Here is a 24,624-nt window from a genome sequence, read left to right as displayed (position 1 = left end):
TCATTTCCGGTCTCAGATCGCCTGTAAAAAATATTTTGTTTAATGTTTGTAAATTTATCTTTTGTTTTCAACACACTATGAATTTCCATTTTTTTCATAATTTTCAAAGACTTCTGCACTAGTCTGTTTCAAAAGTAAATAAGCATAAATTTCTAAGGTTTTTACTTAGCTAAGACGCTCTTGCGACTGCTAATCTACTGTTATCTAACTCTCAAAATATCAAGTATAATTTTTAGACCTAAACAGTGTCAGTTATTTCTACCAATAATAAGATTTCCATACCAGAAGTAGCGAAAAATTCTTATGCGCCTGCGGATAGGCTACGTCTTTTGTATAACTATTGCTTAAACAGCTCTTAATCGTGATTATTGCAGCAATTTAATGCGAATATTTATTCCTTGTATACATTATTACATTTTTATAGCAATTTTATCAATTTTATATTTCTGCAAACTTGCCATTTCCGAAGAAAAATATCGACTAATTTATTTTTATCTAGCTTTCAAAATATTTAGTATTATTTTCAGACTCAAAAAATGACAGTTATCTCTAAGAACAATAACATTTCCATGCCACAAGCAGCATAAAATGAAAATGCGCCTGCGGATAGGCTACGTTTTTTGCAAAACTTTCGCTCAACTTGCACTTAAACGTGTCAATTACAGCAATTTAATGAAAATATTTATTCTTTGCATACAATATTACATTTTTATAGCAATTTTATATTTTTTATAGCAATTTTATCAATTTTATATTTTTATAGCATTTTTATATTTTTGCAAAATTGCCGTTTCCGTGGAAAATCATAATTGTAAAATGATTTTTTTTCGCATGAACACAATCAGGCATTTCATGCTGCCAAACGCAGCAACAGTGCTTGCGCGCTATTATTCCCTGACACGTAACACAAACACACACAATTAAACTTGCGCCCCATAATTTCTTTTCACGCACTCGCTCGCCTGTTCATGTCAGTGCAATTAACTTAATGTTGCTTTGTTTCAATTACAAAAATTAAATGTGCTTATGTGATTCAATTTATTTTCAAGCTCACATGCACACACGTACACATACTAATAGCTCAAAGCGTGCAAACTTTTGTAGATATACATATATGTATATACATATATTATATTTGTATGTCTTCACTTGAAATCACAATTTCTCTACGTTATTCTGCTACTACTACGCCGCTCTGTTGCCCTCACAGGGCGGCAATAAATGCGAAACACATTTCAAATAAAGCAAAGTACACACTCGTATAAATTTAAGTAAGCATGTGTGTGTATGTGTGTTTAAGCAATCGACAGAAAGTACACACTTTCAAGTTGCATTAGTGTGGAATTCTAACTAATCGAGCGCGTGTTGGGTTAAAATGCCAAACACTAGGAAATACTGTCTACATATACATTTTTAATTACACAGCTGAGATCAAACAATTAAATCTATTTGCGAGCACTGACAAGTGAACCGTTATACAAAGTGCTACTACTTCGTATTTGTATTTGTACAAATAGTTGAAAGCGATTAAGCAAAGGGGAAACAAACGTAGATTTGTAGTAGCAATAAAAGCAAACAAATGGGGTTTTCGGAAGTATTTTCTGAAGAAAAAATATTTTTTTTATAGAAAGAATTTGGGCAGATAACTAAAAATATACTTTTTGTAAAAAAAATTATGAAAACCTGTTACCTTCGATTGCTCTGCAGCTTCACAAAATCATCATTCTCCACACACGGACTTGATTCTGATGGGTCAATTTGTATGGCAGCTATATGCTATAGTGGTAGGATCAAAACAATTTCATCGCAGGTTGTGCCGTTGCTTTGGAGAAAAACATATCTCAAATTTCGTGAAGATATCTCGTTATATGAAAAAGTTTTCCATGTAAGGACTTCATTTAGAACGGTCGGTTTATAGGGCAGCTATATGTTATAGTTGTCCGATCTGAACAATTTCTTCGTAGAATATACCGTTACTTTGGGCAACAATCCATGCCAAATTTGGTGAAGGTACTTAGTCAAATAAAACAGTTTCCCATATAAGGTCTTGAATCCCATCGTTCAGTTTATATGACAGCTATATGCTACAGTGACCTGTTCTAAAGAATATGTTCATAGTTTACACTACTGCCTGAAATAATAATGCATGCTAAATTTTGTAAGGATATCTCATCAAATAAAAAAGTTTTCCATACAAGGACTTATTTTCGATAGTTCAGTTTATATGACCAGCTATATGCTATAGCAGTGTGATATCGACGGTTTCGACAAATGAGCAGCTCCTTGATGAGAAAAAGACGTTTGGCAAATTTAAGATCTATGTCTCAAAACTGAGGGACTAGTTCAGCTCATTATGCTGATCAAATATTTATATATATTTTAACTAGGACGTGTCACTTTTGGTTGCTACAAACTTCGTGGCAAACTCAATATGCTCTTTTAAGGGCATATCAATCACTTAGCACTAAAAATTTTATTAAAAAAAGAAACTCACAGCAAAAATATTAAATAAAAACCTTATTTTCTCTCTTTTAGAACTCCGCTGAACCGGTCTACTCACCCACCATGGCTGGCGGTCTGTTCTCCATAGATCGTAAATTCTTCGAACGTCTTGGCACGTATGATTCGGGTTTCGATATTTGGGGTGGTGAGAATTTGGAATTGTCTTTCAAAACATGGATGTGCGGTGGCACACTGGAGATTATACCATGCTCACATGTGGGGCATATATTCCGCAAGCGTTCACCATATAAGGTAAGTGGAGCAGAAAAGAGAGGTAGAGATTAAGAGAACTAAAATATGTATGTCTTCCGTTTCGCAAAAGAGAGGAGAAGATAGCTGGTTCACCTTTTTCATAACCCGCGAGTTTATAATCGGAAAAAAGAGTCACCTATTTCTCGAAGTTTCAACTCAAGTAACTTTGACTAGGACAAAATTTCTTGAGTTTCAGGTCGTTCTACTTTAAGAAAAAGTTATTTAAAAGAATCAGTTTCCACGACGAGTCATACGCCACCCAACAAGTTCGAACTAGTAAGCAGCTAGTAAGTCCTAAACTAATATTATCATCACTGAACCAACATCTATCAGCAGGACTGCTTCGAATGCTCCTGATCTGAGTTGACTTGAGTCTAACCCTGGTTCGAGCTATATAGTAGGCTATAGGAGTAAGATGTACAAACTCTAACTCGTTTAGGTGTGATACAAGCAATGCTTGTATTAATCATAAGATCTAACCAGACCTTAAGATATATTGTATCTATAAGGGGTGGACCACATATTATAGGGATTCATGCTGCCAATATGTAACTCCGTCAACCAACTCTACGGCCGTCCACAATACATCCAGAAACTCGCGCAATATTCTGTTACTCTTTTTCGGTAACTAATAATAGATCCCAATGGTCATCCAGAATACATCCAATTATTATTATGAGCCTGAGTCCTAAACTCGACCTACTCATTACGGATTACGGATCTAGACTTGAGAGACTCTGTCTATCCTTCATATACCAATTCTTACCTTTGATTCAGTGGATTATTGTTCTGATTTTATGCTGCAAGAACATTTCTAAACCCAAACCCCGATATTGCTTCATACAAGTCTTAATTATTAGTTCCGAGTTCATAAAAAGTGGTTTGATAAACAAAACGGTGGACTCATAACCACCGCTTATCGCTTTATACTAATGGCTTGATAAAAGCTGGTGACGGAACATCCATATTATTTCAACGTAGAAAGTCTGATATTTTCATGTGTTTTGCTGTATTTGTTACTCAGTCCAGCTAAAGTGTCTATGCAAATAGTAGGTATGTAAATAAGCCTTAATGTAAGTAGGCATATAAAGCACTTGTGCGCACTTAAACCTTCACCCAGAGTGAAATAAGAGCTTACAATACGAATATACCTTCCATCATGCCATACTCCCACACTTTGGTTGCCAAGACCCCCAAGGATATTGTGCAATAAATAAACAAGCCACCTGGCTAGCCAAGCAGACCGTTTGTTGTCCGTGGCAAAAATAAAAGCGCACGATATTAAGTACACACATACATAAATACATACAAATGGGTATCACCTGTCCATGAGCCAAGTGTTGACACTCCATTTGTTCGGGCAGTGCAGGAAAACCTATATGCTGTTTAACACCTGACGAACAATAAGCAACTCGGTTAAGAGACGGAGGTGCATAGTGGGAAAGGGAGTGCTTGGTGAGGATATACTCTCGTCTACAAATATAAATATCGGGGAGAATAAGTAGAGAGTAAAGTAAGCGGGATTGCTATTACTCGCATGTGTTGTTACATCAATTACTGTTAGGTCACGTGCTGAAAGCAGCGGTCGAGTACTGGCTGACTAGGGTGAGCGCTCGCATGGAAACCGAAGCTCCACAAAGCGAATATGTTGTGTAAGTTACGACAAAGTCGAAAGGGAAAGAGTTACCATATATTTTGGTTAACGTATTAATTGGTAACAACGAGAGAGTCAGATACTAAATTTTACTGAAGCATAAATCTTCTGCTGACTGTAAATTTTAGTTAGATCTAGAAAGTATAAAATGCTTATGATTAAAAATTACTGATAGACTTGGCGCAAGAATCACTTGTGCGGAGCTAGATCTCAAGATGCCGGAATACTACAGTATTTTTCAAACAGTCAAGTTTCATGCGGTCAAAAAACCTATTTAGATAGCTAATAACGCAGAAAACGACATAAAGAGCTTCAATATATATGTACGTCGATAGCCAAGCGGCAATTAAACCAATAATCTCACATCGCACTGTGTCAGAGAATGTTCTTAGATGCAGGAAGGCGGTAGATATAGTGGCAGTCGAATAGCGACTGCATATATACTGGGTTCCACACCACAGGAGCGTTCCGAAAAACGAAATAGTCGATAAGATTGCCAAAAATGTCAATGCGCCCTAAAAACGATGCACAAGGAAATTTCCGGAAGGGTTGACAAACAGATCGGAAATCGGAGCGGAAAGAAAACATACATGCTTTATACTCAATAGGTTCTTGAAACGACTACTTCACGGTTGACAGCTGAGGGGTATTATTAACGATGAAACATGTAGAAAGTGCAGGAAAGTACGCATGGCAGAGACGGTGGAGCACCTACTCTCTTCCTGTGTGTCCCTATCTAGAACTCGCTTCAGATATGTAAGAGCATATAATTTCAATGGCAGAAATATGCTAAGTAAGAGATGGAGTCATGTATAGAAGTTCACGCAATTGAGGAAAGTTCTCTGAGCGCCATTCACTTGGGAGTGGCCAGGAAAAATTCTTTTACATATGGCTCAAACAAGCATCCTCTTCTCTTTCTATATATTATCCGGCCTTAGACCAATTATCCGCTGGGTAGCCATGGAACATAAGTTTGAAAGTGAGCTAAAGTGGAAAGGCGAACCATCCCTCCCCAGGGTTATGCGCTGGGTTTGGTTTGGTACCCGTCACGTGAACAACGCCCCCAATAAAAACGTTACAACAGCCTCGGATGATCTCATCCTGCGCCAATAAAGAAGAAAAAGAAGCGATTCTGTCAGTAGCACACTGGGTAATTTATGATTATTAGAATTTTAAGGTCTGAAGAAGAGATATCTATTTTACAGTTCTTCCAAAGCGTGAATTAACTCCGGACTTGGGAGCTCTAAGCTAAAATGTCTTTGACCTTTGTTACTTCAAGTCTATATATGCACCATTATAGTCCACGCCACTTTTTCTCGAAAGTCTTTTCGGAATAAAACCATATAAAAATGTAGTCTAACCGTAGTTCTGTTGGGAACTTTTCAAAAATGCTTTGATGAGCTCCAGAATGTAATTAAGGGAGACTGTAGTACGGAAGGAAATGAGAATTGAATTCGACAAAGCTGGGAATACTTAAAACCCTCTTTATGAACACAATTTTCTGAACAGATATTAGCGAAAAGTAATAGCTCTAGTAAAGCGATATGTTGTCTATAATGAGTAAGACCCTTTGATATCCAAAAGCTCATGTTTTATTCATCGAACGGTATAAATGTAAGGTAACTGATCTCAACGACCTGAAGCGAGTAAGACGATTTGATATTCAAAATCGTATGCTCTATCCTTCAAAGAGTATAGACATAAGATGACACGACGAAGATCTAACTGACCTTAATCGCTTAGAGAACAATAGCAATTACCTCGATTGCCTTCTGAGATAGAAAGCGAAATTTATCGGGAAGCTAAAGAAATACCATTTCCTTTTTATAGAATTACAACAACTCCAACTTCATACAGCGGCGTGAAAACAGTTTTGGATCATATAACATTCTGCATTTATCAAAATATCACCAATTCCAACGACACTGGCTCGCGGTGGACTCCCAAGTTTTTTCTCCAAATATATGGCAACTCTAAGCATTTGGACGCACGTTCTTTTAACCACTGATTAAGCACACAGAATTTTCAAATATAGCTTAATTTAAGCACAGCAGCCAACAATAACAACACGACAAACACAAAACACTTCCTGCCAAGCGCATGCAGTCAGCCGGGCGCTGACGAGCTAAAAGCAACCAATTCTGACACAATGTCTACACACTTTCGGTAGCAGCAATTTTTCTTGATTTTTCCTTTACCAGCTTGTTGTTGCTTTTGTTACGTGCTATGTGCTAGGGGACATGCTTTGCGCTCATGTTTCAGCAATTATCGCTGCTGTGGTTTGCGGCAAGTAAGGACAATCATTTTCCTGCTGCTGCCAAGAACAGCATAAGAGGAAAGAATGGCAAAAAGGCAAAAACAATAATGCCGAGCAACTCTTTATGAACATTAAGTTGTTGCTATTGCTGCAAATATGTATGTTGTGTGCGTGTGTGTTGCACAAATGAAGTTGCTATGGTGATATTAAATGTGTTTGTGTTGGCTTTAGGGTGCGGCAGCGTTGCGTCTTTTTCAGGTGATGCTGAAATTATTTGAAAACGAGCAAATTGCGTAGAGGCCCCCGAGACCAGGCGTCCAACCATCGGGCAGCAGGTAATTAGTGTTTCAATGACGCTACAGCTGAGACAGTAATTTGGCATTTTATACACACACATGTGCGTATATACATACAAGTATATACATGTGTGTGTGTGTGTGCCTCTGCATCCTTGCATTGTTTGGTATAAATGAAGATTGGCGTCCACTAATGAAACATTCCCGGAATTCAAGCGCTCGAATGTGTTCGCCAAAAATACACACACACACATACATGCATACATATATACACAGTATTGCCAATTATAACGTTACTTTTATTGTTGCCTCATGCGCGCTCCATCTGCAATTTCCTTGCTCAGCTGCCACGTCTTCTTGTTATTTTCAATTAGTGCCCCTTTTTGCGCCGCTCCACCGTTCATCCGCTTCTTAACTCATTTATACATTTGCTCTGCTGCCGTCTTCGTGTCTATTAATTTACACAATTTTCAATTGTTTTTCAATTTCATGTTTCCCTTTTCCCATTTCAATTTTGCTCATTTCTTATTTCCTTATTTTTGCAGTGGCGCTCTGGTGTGAATGTGTTGAAGAAGAACTCGGTGCGTTTGGCTGAAGTCTGGCTGGATGACTATGCGAAATACTATTACCAGCGCATTGGCCAGGACAAGGGTGACTATGGCGATGTGAGTGCACGTAGAGAGCTCAGGTGAGTATGAAATGAACAACTCTATTGAAAGCTTAGAAAGTAAATTATCGAAATCAGTGCTACCAGTTGACCGCAATGAATGTTATGAATTTTGAAATATTTTTTTGACAGGGTCCACTTTTTGTGCAACAAATTTAATAAATTAAACGAAATATTTTAGAATTGGAATGGAACTGATGAGTTTCAAGTAGAAGCAATAAGAGATTTGCATTTGAAAATTATTACGGTTTTCAGCTTTGTTATCACAATTGGAACATCAGAATATGTATAAAAGGCTAAGAAATACACTTATAAATCGAAAATGTTTAATCAGTGTTGCCACCTATTTAAATTTTTTTACGAATTTTTGGTTGTTAAAATTAATTACGTGTTACAGTTAGAACATCAGCATAAACAAGTCAACTTTTTAAACAGCGTTGCCATCTGTTTAAAAATGTTTATTAATTTTTCGTTATTAAAATTAATTACATGTTACAGTTAGAATAGCAGCATAAAGAGGGCTAAGAAATATAATTTAGAAACTTTTTAATCAGTCTTGCCACCTGTTTAAAACCTGTATTATCTTTGGTAAATAAAATTAATAACGCATATGGTACCGTTAAACATCAGCATAATGAGGACTATAAAAAAAACTTTCAAATTTTATTCAGAGTTGCCACCTGTTTAAAATTTTTTATTAATTTCTGGTAATTAAAATTAATTACATGTAACAGTTACAATATCAGCGTAAACAATACTTTAAAATTTTGTTCAGAGTTGCCACCTGTTTAAAATTTTTTAAATTAATTTTTGGTTATTCAAAATTATTACTGGTAACAATAAGAACATCAGCATAAGCAGGGTTAAGAATTATGCTTTCGAAATTTTTTAATCAGGGGAGCCACCTGTTTGAAATTTGTGTAAAAAGAAAGTTAAATTTAAAGAGAAATGTATGTAGGGGTCACAGTACATTAGTTTTAAAAATTTTTGTTTCAAAATATTATTTAAATCAGAGTTGCCACTTGGTAATATTTGGCAAAAAATGTATAAGATAAACTAAAGTTGTAATATACTCAAAACGAAGAAGTACAGTAAACGTATACTCGAAGCATATTTTTAATAAAGGTGGCAACCTATCTAAATTGTTGTTTTTTATTAATTAAATATAAAAATGTGCGCAGGAAACTAAGAACTTTCAAGAAAGTACTTTTGAGAACTACAATACTTAAAAATATATCTGTTGCATTAGGGTTGCCACATACATACATATATACATACATACATGTATGGTATTTAAAAAGATAAAGTATATCTGCATTATAATCAACAAGTTTAGAAAACGTATGCTCGGAAACGTATGATATTTTTGATAAAGATTGCCACTTGCTTACAGTTTTTATTAAATTCATTTGTTAAAATAAATTAAAATTTACAATATGCAGCAGCTATATATCTTTTAGCAAAATTTTTCTTGGAAATATTTATGCCAGTGTTGCCACGGTTCCTATATTTTTGGTAAATATTTTGAGTAGATAAAATTGAACTGCATTATAATGAAAGTAAAGAAGTTTCGAAAATATTTACTCGAAGATATTTTTAATAAAGGTTGCCACCTATCTAAATTGTTTTTTTTTTTTATTAATTAAATATAAAAATTTATCAAGATATCGAAGACTCAAAGGAAAAGAGTAGATCAGCGTTCTTGAGCCAGTGTAACCGCTGTCTCTTAATTTACTGAACTACATATGTCAATTTCGTCGTTTAACATGTACAGGTCGTCGTTCCACTGACTTCGTTATTCGCCATGAGGACTTGCAGAAGTTTGTCTTTGTTCGTCGAGATAGGACTTTACTTCTTAATTGCCTACTCAGTCCGAAGTATCAGCTGTTAGCAAGAGCTATTCTGCGTTAGATATCGAGCCTGATATTGTTGTTGCTATTCCAGCCTGGAGAAAGTAGCACTAAAAAGCTTCATACTTCGATAATACGAGTATGATCGATTAACACAGTTTTATCTTTATGGCATGGTTCCCAAACTCTCAAGACATTTTTCCATTTTTGCTTATGTTAAAGTATTGTTTAAAACTGCCTCGGAATTTTTCGGAATAACTTTGTTTTCTTATTTAAACACTTTCCTTGTAGTTCAATTTTTCCATCGGCTTATCAAATTACAAAAAAAAATATTTTTGGGCTGACGTTATAGTAAGCTTCAGAGACCTTCTAATTCAGCTGCAAATCCTTAATAGCACTGCAGCATATTTCATTCCATTTGTTATTTACAAATTAAATATAAATATTTCGCCGCTGAAAAACATTTTCATTCGTGATGCGCAGCAACCATGTAATTCTCAACATATTTATCGAAATCATATTATCAAATACACGGGTTATAAATAGGTAATTGTAAGCGTATTGGGTATTATTTGAAACATAATTTCTGCGGGTGTACAGATACGCTATATTAGTGGTACGCAATTCTTTCTGCTTTTTTTGTTTTTTCTGCTTCTTTCCACATACTTATATTCACAATATATTTTTATATACTTCCTCCACAGACGCAACCTTGGCTGCCAGAGCTTCAAATGGTATCTCGACAATGTCTACCCAGAGCTCTTCATACCTGGCGATTCAGTGGCGAATGGCGAGGTAAGTTGCACGTTCATTGCTAATGCAACCCACACATATTACTTGCCTGAATACTAATACAAATACGTATATGTCAAAATTTCCAAGCAAATAATATAATATAACAAATTTATATACAACAAAAAAACAAGAATAGCCAAATGTATATTAGCCACTGCCCAAAATATATAACTACATTCTGTATGTACGTAATTAACCACAAATTTTAACATGCCAATACAACAACAATACGAATTACAGATAAGAAATCTAGGCGTTGGCGGTCGCACATGCTTGGACTCCCCGGCGGGCAAGCGGAACTTGAAGAAGCCAGTCGGACTGTATCCCTGCCACAGGCAAGGCGGCAATCAGGTTTGTGCAAAAGTGTTTACAACTAAACACAAAACAACAACAACAGCAATAGCTGCCAGCAACAAAAATAATTTGCATGTTACAGCAGCAATGAGGAACCAAAACTATGCGACCGCCACAAGCTCCGTACCACAAACCAAAAACAAAAGCAACAATAGCAAAAATATTATCAAATATTTCATTTTATGTATATTTAATGTGTTTCGAGTAATTAATTTTTATACTTTAAACCACCCCCAACACCCACTTAGCGTTAACCCTTATAACATATATTTCCTATGTTGAGAGAAAACTACTAAACAACAAGAAAAAAATTGGAAAAAATAATGTTTCGGTTAAAAACAAAAATGGTTATGGGTTTGCCTGCAAATGAAAGTAAAAACAATAGCAACCACACTAGGCTTTCGTACTGATCGTTTGCAACCGAACTTCATTGCCAATTTCAGATTGCAAATATTTACACTGATATGTGTCTCGATTCGGCCGCGACTGGAAGCGAAGTGCAATCGGCCGTTGAACCGTATCCTTGTCATGGCCAAGGCGGAAATCAGGTACTTTATTTTACATTGCCTTCCTTACTCATACGTTCTACGCGCCAACTAGCGACACCCCACCCCACCAACCGAAAATTAACTTATTTTGGCTTTTTTGATTTATAATTTTTTTGTTTTCGTTTTCACCTTTCCCAATGGCGCCTACCTACCACTATAATTTATACCATTATCATCCTATTTATAGCGTTTATTTTAGTAGTTGAAAAAAATTCTAAAAATTCGCCAATCGGTTTGAAGGAAAATCATAGCCAAATTTTGTCTGCCTCAAACTAAAGCCCACGAAATGTATCATGCTAAAAACATTAGATTTTCATATTTTACCCATTTTAGTACTAATTTATTATTTTGGTGTTGGTAAACACACTTGAAGCTGTAGCTGGGGTTTTGGGTTGCGTAAGTGGGCTTATCAAGGGCTTGGATAGGAAAGCTTAAAATATAGCTTGAGCGATTGCAACTTTGTAAGGAGCACGGCTCCCAAATACAACTACTTTTTCACTTTCTCTCCCGCTTTTATATTTTTTATTTGCAGTTCATAAGCTTTAGAAAAATAGGAGGTCCTTACCTCGTAGAATATTTGCGACTTTCACACATTACTTCAAAAAATTCTTCATGCTAAACTCCATTATTTGCACTTTCACAGAAGCTTAAAGCTTTTGATTGAACATAAAACCACATTTTTTTAGACGAAAAGCTCATTAAGAGCTTCTTTGGCTAAAGCTGTATTAACAAATACTTACAAGCTAAGTATTCTACTAGCAATTAATAAAAAGAGGGATACTTGAGTGAGTTTATAAAAGTTTCTGACCGATTTATAGTCTAAAAATTTTCTTCAATACTTTTTGATTAAAATTACTGCATAAAATTTTAAGGTTTTCATTGAAATAGTTTACTAAACGACTTCTAATGCATTTCAGATTTATTGCTGAACTTGTCTCCATGCATAAAATATGCCGTCAGCCTAATGTGAGTTTCTCCAATGAAAGTTTCTTTCAAAAGCTTTTAGAAGAATATGTACTGACTTCATAATCTAATTAACTCTTCCTTTTCGGTTTGCCAAGATCTTCGATTCCAGATTCATAACCATACTAAACGGTTCTCAATGGCAAGCTTTCAGGGTATTAAAAAACAGCCAATATTATGGTGTAACTCAAAAGTTTACTGAAAGCATAAAAGTTTTCACAGTAATTAAGACAGTAATTATAAAATTCATTTCTAATGCTAAAAGTTCAGAAGCAAACTTTTGCATAGTTGAAATACTAAGCAGTTTTCAATGGGAAGCTATTAGGAAGTTTTATGGTATCCAAAATTGTAGTTTAACATAAAAGTTTACTAAAAGCACGAAAACTTCCACAGTTTTCAATTTTGAATAACGTTCAAACTGTAGCTTTGAAATGTAGAAGATACGTATTTTTATAATAGCACAATTTTTGCGCTGACCAAAGCTTTTTTTTAAATTTCTTTTCTTAACTTTTCATATGAAGCTTAAAAAGCTTAAAGCTTTATGCTCCTATTTTTACATCTCATCAAACTAAAAACTGTGTCAAAGAAACTTATAGAAGTGCAACTGCTAATTTCTGCCCTCGTACGCGAATTTAAACATCCAAAGCTTGCATTAAAAGCTTACAGGCATTTTAAATCTCTTTATAAAGTAAGAGTTTGAACTAATGGAGTATATATGAATTAGTATTGTTATATTTTTTGTTTTATTTCAACAACATTTTTTAGAAACTCAGTGTTAAAAGAAGCCTAGAAGTCTTCGAATTGAATGAGCTTAAAGCTCTAAATTTTAAAGCGTAGTACATATTTACTTGCTGAATTTCTCATGTAATCGCATAAATATTTTTTTCAAAAAAGATTTAGCTTATGTTTCATACTTTTTTTCAAGTCTATAAGTCTTCGAATTAAATGAGCTTAAAGCTTTAAACTTTAAAGGGCAGTATTTTTTTGCTTAATTTCTCATGTAATAGCAGAATTATTTTTTTCTAAATGGAATTAGCTTATATATGATCTTTTTTCAAGTCTAGAAGTCTGTGAATTGAATGAGCTTAAAGCTCTAAACTTTAAAAGCCAGTAATTATTTGCTGAATTTCTCATGTAGAAGCATACATATTTTTTCCAAAGTCAATTAGATAATATGTGAACTGTTTTCAAGTCTAGAAGCCTTTGAATTGAATGAGCTTAAAGCTCTAAATTTTAAAGCACAGTGCCATATTTACTTTCTGAATTTTTCATGTAATAGCATACATATTTTTTTCCATAGAAAATTAGTTAACATATGATTTTTTTTTCATTAATATTTATTCAAAAGGCTCGGTTTGTTGTTATTTAATATGTTTTTAATATTTAAATTAAAATGCTTCTAAGTATTTATTTAAGTCTCTCAGTATTATCGCTACAGCAAAATATGATACATTTTTTCACTGCAGAAAGAAAGCTTTTTCTGCTTATAATCCCAAAAAACTTGAAGTTCCAGGTTTTCAGCTTATTAAGCTTGAAACGTGCGCCCATTATAACCGTTATAAGTTGAATACCCGAAAAACGATTTTAAATGCAGCAAATCAATCAATTGGCCTCAATTATAAAGCTATAAACGAATAAATCAACCCACTTAGTCTAATTTTAAACTCTTTCATACAGTCGTGCTGAAAAAGTTTGCAGTCACGCTTTTTAATTAAATTCTCAAATTTTTCATATTCTCTCTAAAGAAATTTAAATTATTTAATTATTTTTTGTTGAAAGCGTGCATCAATTTAAATATTAAACAAACACATAACGGTATAGCAAAAAAATATTGCAAACTATTACGAAATAACGGTAAAGCATACTTTTCAGATGAAATAACTGAGGAAAATTGCGAAAATAAACACAAGATAAACTCGTATAAAAACGTCGAACTGGAGCATTGCCAAACGTATTGTTCTCGATTATTTTATACACTGGCTTATAGCGAGCTGCAGTTTTAAATTAATTTTTTTTCTCAAACTCTTTACTCATTTGCATCCGACGGCAATGTTGGGTGAGCCGACAGATTGCACTCATGCTATGATATAGTATACAGGTTTATACATACATATATACATGCTTTATAGTACATATACAGTTGGGCATTCTTAACTCGAACTCTTGCATTGGCAGTAGAAAACAAATTTCATCCGTAACTTGAAGTTTTTTTGTGGTCTATGGTGATTCGAGTTAGGGAAGCTCAACTGCATATATATAATATATTTATTTAAAATCTCATTTGTACTTTTCCTTTGGTCTGAGTTTAGCATAAGCGTACATTTACTTTGAATTAATTGATATTTTTGGTTGATTTTGGTAAAAAAAAAGAAACTAATTCACGGAGTTTGTGGCTGCGGCTTAATCATTGACCTTATTGTTATATTAAGTACATACATACGTACATATTCATCTAATTTTTTATTGCTGGCATGCTTTAACATCACATTGCAAGCCATATTGCGGCAATAAAAACACATAAGTTTTTATAGAAAACATATTTTATTCATAATTATAGTGCGTAAAACGGAATTTAGTAGAAAGTCATAATTATTCATAATTTTAAGTAACATATAATTGCATAAAAATCACATACATACATACCTACATTAATATGCATATAAAATACATAAACATGGTGTGAAGAGAAAAGCGAGAAATTTAAAACTGAAAACCACAATTTCATAAGCGGCTCGTTAATTAACCCAAAAATGGTAATTTAGGAAACATTAAAATCCAGTAAATTCCTGGATAATAACAAACCATAATTTATTAAACGAAAACATTGTTAAAAATAACTAATTGAACAAAAATTAATATTAATTCATAAAATATGGTCTGAAGTATTCATTTTTATAATTAAGTTAATAATATAAAATAAATTAAATTATCAAAATAACAAAAGCAACTAAAATTTTATAATAAAAATGTTTACAATTTATAATTAAGATTTATTAATAACACAGTTCTAACAAAAAAATATATATGCCATATAAAATACATACAACCAAAAAAACTATATATAAATATAAATATATATAATAGAATTTCTTTTTACAATCATGATTAGGGTTCTGGACCCACCTTTTGCGCATGTAAGCTTCACGTGAGGCACATCCTCAGGCTTTCACATTTTCATTGTGTAAAATTTCCACGTTTTTCCTTATCGAAAATATACGAACAATTCTGCGGAAGATTTGTAGGCTTAATAAAATCAAACGTGGAAAATTCCAATTTTATTTAATGAAAATCTCCCTTTGCATTTCAAAAGTAATTTGCATGCGCTCAGAAGAATTTACTATGCACTGTGACAAAAAGGTACCCGGTATCTAATTTGTCGTCTTCAAAGTAATGCTCACCAGTTGTAATACCCGATTTTTTCCAGTACTCAAAACACCTTTCATAAGCACTTTTTGGTATGAGCTTCAGTTCCTGCAGGGAATTTTGTTTTATCTCTTCGATCGACTGAAAACGAGTTACGTGGAGCGTCAATTTCAGTAAAGCGAACAAGAAAAAATCACACAGAGCGAAATCAAGTAAATACGGTGGTTGACCGATGGTGTTCATTGCGTTTTTGGCTTTAAATTCGGTCACAACCGTGGCTTCACGCGATGGTGCATTATCACCGTGTAAAATCCATGAATTGTTCTTCCACAATTCCGGTTGTTTTCACTTAAAAGCCTCAAATGGGCCTAATAGAAATCCTTATTGACCGCTTGTCTCTTCGGAAAAAATTCATGCTGCGTAAAACCGGGAATATCGAAAAAAACAATGAGCATCACCTTGATATTTGAGCGACTTTGGCATGGTTTTACTGGTTTCAGCTCATTTTTTCTCTCCATTCCGATGATTATTGACTTGTTTGCATGCCAACCTCATAAATCAATATCTTGCCGGCAGTTATAATACTCAGAATTTGGCATCTAAAATCCCACGATTAAGCATGTCCAAAAAACCTGTTTACGGTACTCTTTTTGAAAAAATTCAGCTTTATCGGGACGTGTCGAGCAAGAACGCGTTTCATACCCAAAATATCCACCAAACTCATGCGAACGGACTCGCGAGAGATGTCGAGCTTTCTTGCCATCTCTGTAACACTTGCCTGACGATTTTCAAGCACCATATTCTTCACTTTTTATTTCCATCATCGCGCTTATACTTAGCACAATAATTAAGGACAGTTCTGCCATCTTAGTGAAATACATTTTTTAGAATTTCCGTATGCTTTTTGCCACAATGTATGCCACCTAATTCACCGAAATCTGTGCAATCTATCAGTGGTAGTAAAAAAAAAGGCTGAAACATCTTCGCCAATGTCTTTTTTTTATTCAAATGAAATCAGGGATTTTGTACGTGATCAATTTAGGCATGGTTAAGCAATTTGAGAAATTGTTGGAAGTAATATAATAGTACTGTTTTGATAACAACAAGCTTAGTATGGAAGAATTGAAAGGTGGACGGTTCGGTGGTCCTCAAATGCTCTAAAATTCAAATATTTACACTAAAAAAAAAAAGACTTTTATTTATTTGCTTAAAAAAACAAATTTCTTAGTAATTAATTTTTTTTTTCAAATTTTTTAATAAAACGTATTTCTCTAAAAATTTTTATAATTTTCTAAAAAGAATAATATATAAACACAAAATTCTCTAAAAATTTTTAATTTTTTTCTAATAAAAAAAATAATTTCTCAAAAAATAATTTCCTTTTTCTACCTATTTTTTTATACAATTTATTCCTCTTTGTAATGCTATAAATTTTTAAACAAAAAATATTTACTCTAAATTTAGATTTCTAAATTTTTTTTTTAACTTTTTGTCCAAAAAAAAAAATTAATTTTTTGTCTTAAAAAAAATTCTTAACACATAATTTCCTTTTTCTACACATTTTTTATTAAATTGTTTTTCATTGGATATTTTTTTCTTAGATATTTTTTAAATTTGTTATATTAAATAGAGGAGAATGTATTTTCATACAAAATTTGAAAAAGAGTTTTTGTAATAATTTTTTTCTGTTTTTATACAAAAATATATTTTTCTCAAAAAGCTTTTTCTCAAAAAATATTTTTTTTGTCTTAATAAATATGTAATTCTGTTGAATAATTAATTTCATGCATATAAATTCCTTAGTAAATATAAAAATGTCTCAATATGGATTCTGTTTTAAGACTTTCTTAAAAACTATTCTTCTGCTTAATTATTATTGGTATTTTATCTAAAAAAGGCTCTTATTTATTTTCTTAAAAAAAAATTCTTAATAATTAATATGTTTTTTTACAATTTTTTTAATAAAACATATTTCTCTAAAAATTTTTATAAATTTCTAAAAAGAAAAATATGTAAACAAAAAAATTATAACAAGATTTTTTTTTTATTTTTTTTTTCATAAAAAAAATTTTCTCAATAAATAATTTAATTTTTCTACATATTTTTTTACACAATTTGTTCCTCTTTGTAATGCTATAAATTTCTAAACAAAAAATATTTACTCTAAATTTAGATTTCTAAAATTGTTTTTTAATTTTTTGTCCTAAAAAAAATGTCTTAACATATAATTTCCTTTTTCTACACATTTTTTAATGAAATATTTTTCATTGAATATAAAAATAATAATACATTTTTTCTTAGATTTTTTTAAACTTATTATATTAAATAGAGGGAAATGTATTCCCATACAAAATTTGAAAAAGAGTTTTTGTAATAAAATTTTTCTGTTTTCATACAAAAATATATTTTTCTAAAAAAATATTCTCAAAAAATATTTTTTTGTCTTAATAAATAGTTCTGTTCAACAATTAATTTTATTCATATAAATTCCTTAGTAAATATAAAAATGTCTCAATAGGGATTCAGTTTTTAAAACTTTCTTAAAAACTCTTTTTCTGCTTAATTATTTTTGGTATTTTATTTAATTTGTTCAGAGGAAATACATTTTCGCCACTAATACCCCTTACATATAAATTTCTTAATTTTGTATAAATATTTTTTTATTATAAACAATATGATAATTTTGTATAATTTCTTCATACATATATAATTATAAAAAGTATAAGCGACTAAATAAAATAAATATTTAAAACGTTTAAAACATTTAAAGATCCAACTTACAATAAAGAGAGAAAAGGTTAAACGCATCTTTTACAAATATCATAATAACAGCTCCCAAGTATTGAAAAAACTCAAACGCCATTTATACACAATTCACTACTTTATAATAACAATACAATTTATTATATTTTCTTTAAAAAAAATAAATTTACAATATTAAAAAAAATCATTTGACATACATCCACTTTTTACTAACTTCTCGATGAACAAAAAAAATTCAGCATAAAAATGCTGTTAAAAACTGGGAAAATATAATTTTCATTAAAAGGAAAATACAACGACGTCAATATATTATTACACATGCGCCGCAAACTATGCAACCTTCATTTTTTTTCAATTTGCATTCATTAATATTGCAAAATATTTCACACTTCCTATCACTATATTTTAATAGTGCCCAAATTAACGGCGCTGCGCATAAAAACCGAAATAAATTGCATTAAAATATGCACATGCTGTGCGCCTAGATGTATGCATGTACAGGTTTTTGTATGACAAACCTATAAAAACATGTTGCGAATATATTTAATAGGCTGCTTTTATAATATTTATATACATATATGAATATTTAATTATATTTCCGTAGCGTTTTGACATTTTAGAATGGCATGTAGAAAATGTTATTTAATTTCCATTTATATTTATGAAAGTTCGGAAAAAAAATATTTCAAGAGATAATATTGAGCGTAAGTTAAATGAAAATAATATATATTTTTTTTAATACGGCATGAAAATAAATAAATAACTAACAATTTTAATATAAATTTATTTAAAAGGCATTCTGAAATTAATAAAATAATCCATAAAGAGTGATCAAGAAGTAAAAATAAAAATTTTAAAAATATAATTTTTTCATACAACATGTATTTAATGGACTGAAAACAGCAAGTGTGAAATTTGAAAACACTTCTTACGCATTTCATTAAAATTACATTACATAATATTTACAATTTCATCATTTCGCGCAGCAACAAAAGAAAATGAGTACAAAAATATACAATTCCATTTGATCGCAACAATTTCATTCACATGCTCATTAAATTTGCTTCATATTGAAATGACATACATTTATGCATACACATACAAATTTTGAAATGAGATTCCAGCACATTGCCGATGCAAATTGCCATCGTTGCCTTAATGAAGAAAGTCTCAAAAGGCCGAGCATATTTATTAAACATACTTATGTAATATACGAAAAAGTTAAAGAAGCCTTGCAAAAGCCTCAAATATGAACCACAAGTCGAACTAGTCTGTCAACTGCCTTTTTACGATAGAAGTAGCTCGTTGTTTTTTCGTGATGTCGTCTGGAAGGTCGATTAAAATTATACCAGTTTTAGGCTAAATTACTAAAATCTTACCAGTTTCAAATTAATTAAAAATATAAATGTAGAACTCTAATTTAAAAAGGCCAGAATTATTCCAGTTTCAGACTACTTAAAAAGAGATCTGAAAAAATTGATCTCGAAAACTGGAATATAATTAAATATATTTAATTCATACACATAAAGGATAAAACTGCTTTCTGATAATTTCATATAGAATAAATTTTAATTTTTTCTTCAGGTGGAAGGTCTATTAAAGTTATACCAGTTTCATTTTACTTCAAAAAATATCAAAAATATATAGTTTTAAATGTCAAAAATTATACCAGTTTCAGGTTACTTCAATTTATTTCTAGAAAAATCTAGTTTAAAAATTAAAAAATTATACCAGTTTGATTTTACTTCAAAAAAATTTTGATTTAAAGAGTAAAAAATTATACCAGTTTCATTTTACTCCAAATTAAATCGGAAAAAATTTAGTTTAAACCATTAAAAATTATACCAGTTACATTTTACCTCAAAATAAATCCAAAATTATACCAGCTTCATTTTATTTGTACGAGTTGTTGTTCGAGTCGCTCTTCCCTAAAGTTTAGTGAGTTTCAGAGTGTTAGAACTCTTGGAAAATCGAACCGTATTTTATTATACTAGCTTACGTGTTTTATACCAGTGTCTATTCTAGTCGCCACTCCTCAGAGTTTAGCGACAGGTATAGGTGACTGTGAAACTAGTTCTATTTGATTACACCCATTTATGAGAATTAAACCAGTTGTGGCTCAAACTCAGCACTCTCGATTGTTTAGCTATTGGTTAGCTGACCACGAATTTAGTTATCTTGGATTACACCAGTTTATAGGATTTTTACCAGTTTTGGTTCAACGAGGCAAACTTCAAACTTTAATTTTACCAATTTTAATTATACCAATTTTTGTGATATCGGTTGCTCTTCGGTTTGCCATTATCCATAGTTTAGCGTTAGGTATAGGTATAGCTGACTGGGAGTTTAGTTCTTTTTTATACCAGTTCATGTGATTTATACCAGTTGTGATTTCAACTCACCACTCTCTTCAGTTAAGCTATTAGTCAACTGACCACGAATTTAGTTATTTTTTATTATACCAGTTTATGTGATTTATGCCACTTGTGGTTCGTTTGGTATTGTCGACTGGTTCATTTGGTATAACGACCTGCAAGTAAAGTTTTCTTTCATTATACCAGTTAGTATATTTATACCAGTTTTTATACCTGACTCGCTTTTTTCCAAAAATTTGCCGCATTAAATGAATTATTATAGTTGGTATAAGCACACATTTCTTACTTACTCGATTTCAGTCAGCAATCATAAAACTAGGAATCAGTATTTTTCCTCATTCGTAAAAGGCTTCGCTGGAAGAAGAAATTAAGTACACACACACTCCTCAGCAACATACTTACACGCAAACAATACCATACCCATAATCGCCTTTGGTCATATATTATTTTTCTTATTTATCATTCATGCATTTCACGGTTTTTCCATTTGCCATTTCTTATTCGCTTTTTTTGCTTATTTCTCGTACATAAATAATTTTGCTTTAATTCATTTTTTATTTCATTTCTCTTCCGTTTTCGCCATTTTTATTATTTCACGCACGCATTCCGTTTGCGCCATTTTTTTACAGTTGTTTCTTTTATTGTATTACAACTCCACTAACGAAATAAATTCAATATTTTATTTTACAACAACTTTGCCCCTTGGGATGTGCCTGGAATACACACGCACGCTCAACACAACTACATGCGCCGCACTTGCACTGCGCCTCACATTAATGTTGAATGGATACCGTTACGACATCGAAACACGTGCGTGCTGCTGTATCGCTGTGTATTTATGCCGTTATACAACCGACCAATCAACTAAACCCCAACCAACGTATGCTCGGTGGTCGCCACATGACAAAACCAAATACACGCACACGCGCTAATGTACGCAAACACACACGTATGCAACACCGTTATGTGCATGCAACGCGCCGCAGTATTGGATGCTGAGCAAAGGCGGTGAAATACGACGCGATGAGGCCTGTCTCGATTATGCTGGCAACGATGTGGTTCTGTATCCATGTCACGGCTCCAAAGGAAATCAGGTAAGCCTCAAATGGTTTATGAAACGCCGCGAACGTTTGGGGAACGTAAGTGGGGGTAAAGCACATAAACTTGAAAAAGATATATGTTTGAATGTATGGCGGAGAACCAAGAAGTTATCGGTTTATTTTACTGTCATCTAGCGCGATTGATTGCATAATTTGGAAACAGTATCGTTTTCAAGGAATGAAACAAAAAATTGAAGAATGGTTTTGGGGAGCTGTTTTAAGGCTTAGGAAAAAATATACAAAAATTTGTATCTAAAGTCTCAAAGGCTTTAAATTGATATGGTTGGTAGAGAAAGAGTATAGATATTATATAAATTCAGTCTGAGATCAGGAATCCATAGAGTAAACCCACAAAATTTGTTTGAATTATGAAACAAAATTCCTCGCAAGTCACCTATTGAAATGTAAGAATTTTGGAAAGAAAGTTGCGAAGGATGATCTGGAAGAAGCTCAGGTTTATAAAATTAAAAACCCCAACATTCTCTACAATTATATTTTATGGGCCATTTTTTCAATGGAGAATATGCCTTACGACGCAGCTAATGGAGGAGGTCAATTGTCAAACCACCGGGACTAAATTTACTCTCGCCCTCACTGTATTATCTCCTCACTGAACCAACCTGTGTTCCTGATGAAGTTCCTCAGTATAACAAGTTTTATTTGTGCAAACTCTGAGACATCGTCAAGAAACCCTCAACAGATAGTTCCGATTATTTTTCTATGCAAAGCTTTGCATTCACGTAGAAGTAGAACAACTTGTTCTCATTCATGTTCTACCTCCTGATTCTACAATAGTCATTGTATTGTGTGCCCAGTCTACCGTTACTGACTGCTAATTCGAAAGCGACCTGTTAGAACACCTACTATAGCTTCTACGTACTTCCCTTTGAATTTTAATAGTCGACATGTGCGACCCATATTCCATTTATACCACGTTTGCGTGCTTCTTGAATGTTGGGGATTAGATTTTAGTGGTTTCAAAGCCGCTTGGTTATTTATATCTATGGGTTGTGAGCACAATCTTTGTCAGAGCAAGAAAGCTCCCTTTAATTGCTGTGATCTTCGCTTGAAAGACCATGCAGTTGTCTGGTTGTCGGTAAGCGATTTTGCTAACTAATTTTGATGCAAAGACACCACCTGCCACTCAATTAGCTAGTTTGTTCCTATACGTATGGATACTTAATGCTTTGGGCCTATCTACCTAACCCCTTTCCCTCCCCTCTCTGGAGGAGAAGTCAATTTTGTGGACCGTATAGTAATATAATTGAATATTCTATAAGATTTCGAACATCCGCGTATTGGGTCGAAACGGGAACTTTCTAAATATCATAGAATGATCCCTTTTACAGGCGACTATTAGAAAGGATTCCTTTAGATTAACAGCTGACTGCGCTGCCATCTGCTTACAGAACTAGTCTGCAGGCAGTAAGCATAAAATAACAATTAGTGAATGACTTGCCGTTATTTTAAGAGCTTCGATACTCTTTCTAAAGGTTTTGAAGAGTCATTTTCAACATTTTGTATAAATTTGAAATTCTCTTCTAGAAAGTAAGATTGTCGAAATCGCTTTAAAAGCTAAAAGAACAAGTATTAGAAAGAGAATATTGAAATTCTTCAAAATACTAGAATATGATAATATTTATATAGATAATACTTACTAGATCTCTCGACCAGGGCGACCTATAGTGCCATGACCTTCATGAATTTTACGACCTCTACCGGCTCGTGCTGATCTCCCCCTTTTGCAATGGTTTTTAGGACACAAATGTAACAGAATTTAATGAAAATGTTGGCTAAATATTAATTTTTATTGTGTGTATTCGATATCCGGTTTGCGAAAGAAATTCTTTGTACTTAAGACAAAAAGCTGAAAGTGAGGAGTTGGTCCATTAGTTATACTGAGAGTCTTTGAAGTGTTTTTTATACTAAAACAATACATTCTAAGTATAATTTAAAATAAAGCGCTCGAGTCTCCAACACATAAACTGTAAGCTTTGTACTTGCAATAACTCTCACTTGCCCCACAAAGTATGCAAAAATTATTTCGCTGCAATTTAAAGCACTATGCGCCGTTGAAATTTGAAACAATTGTTAAGCTGTTTCAGTCAAGCATTTTTGGAGAGTTTACTGTATGGATATAGGTCTTCGACTAGTTAATGACCATAGTCAATAGCGATAAAATTGTTGTTTAGTTCTTCTTTACTACTTCCAAATGTAAAAAAATAAAAAAGAATTCAACTAGTCTGAAGGACAACCGTAAGATTAACGAAAGCGAAAATTAATTTTGCTTTTACTAGCCTAGCTTATTTTAAAACATATATGTATTTGCAATGCTCTTAACACATTTTTTCTCTTTCACATTTACCCATGTTCTTCTCACCACCGCTCAATCGCTCTGCCGCTCGCCAATGCCATCGCCTCTCACATTGCAGTTCTGGAAGTATAATCAGCAGAAGCGTCAAATACGACACGGTTCATCAGACAAGTGTCTGGCCATATCGGAGAAGAAGGACAAAGTGGTCATGGAGGAGTGTGATTCGAATCAATTGCGACAACAATGGAAGCTCGAAAATTACGATCCATCGAAATTGTGAGGTTACTTTTATGCCAACGGCACAGTTTTATTGCCGACGCACAAGCGACGAAAATAGCATAAATTACGCACAGGAAATGCACAACAAAAACAGCAACAACAACAATTGAAACAGAAGCACAACCAACAACAACAACAACACGGATATATAGAACATAAAGCGTCACAACAAATGAGATACGGAAGTGGCGGACAAGGACAACAGCAGCAGGGAAAGCTACAAAAGCAACAAGAACATCAACGACAGCAACATAAATTGCAGCAAGCAACTGAAGTGGCGCAACTGGCGAGA

General features: G+C 32.9%; 1 protein-coding gene across 2 annotated transcripts in view; it reads left to right on the top strand.

Annotated features, from left to right (window-relative positions):
- LOC120770542 (putative polypeptide N-acetylgalactosaminyltransferase 9) overlaps positions 1-24,353 on the top strand; it is a 110,709-nt gene extending 86,356 nt beyond the window's left edge. Inside the window, exons 6-11 of one of the 2 annotated variants that reach the window (XM_040098099.1) lie at positions 2,536-2,754; positions 7,507-7,649; positions 10,183-10,273; positions 11,071-11,175; positions 21,626-21,733; positions 24,172-24,353. In XM_040098099.1, the coding sequence (XP_039954033.1) occupies positions 2,536-2,754; positions 7,507-7,649; positions 10,183-10,273; positions 11,071-11,175; positions 21,626-21,733; positions 24,172-24,333 (828 nt within the window). In that variant the 3' untranslated portion in view covers positions 24,334-24,353. Of the gene's footprint in view, positions 1-2,535; positions 2,755-7,506; positions 7,650-10,182; positions 10,274-10,513; positions 10,625-11,070; positions 11,176-21,625; positions 21,734-24,171 lie in introns of both variants that reach the window. The other variant, XM_040098098.1, reaches the window with a different exon arrangement.
- The last annotated feature ends 271 nt before the right edge of the window (positions 24,354-24,624 follow it).

Source organism: Bactrocera tryoni, chromosome 3, assembly GCF_016617805.1.
Source record: "Bactrocera tryoni isolate S06 chromosome 3, CSIRO_BtryS06_freeze2, whole genome shotgun sequence".
Lineage (NCBI taxonomy): Eukaryota > Metazoa > Arthropoda > Insecta > Diptera > Tephritidae > Bactrocera > Bactrocera tryoni.
This window is presented reverse-complemented; position numbering and strand designations above follow the sequence as displayed.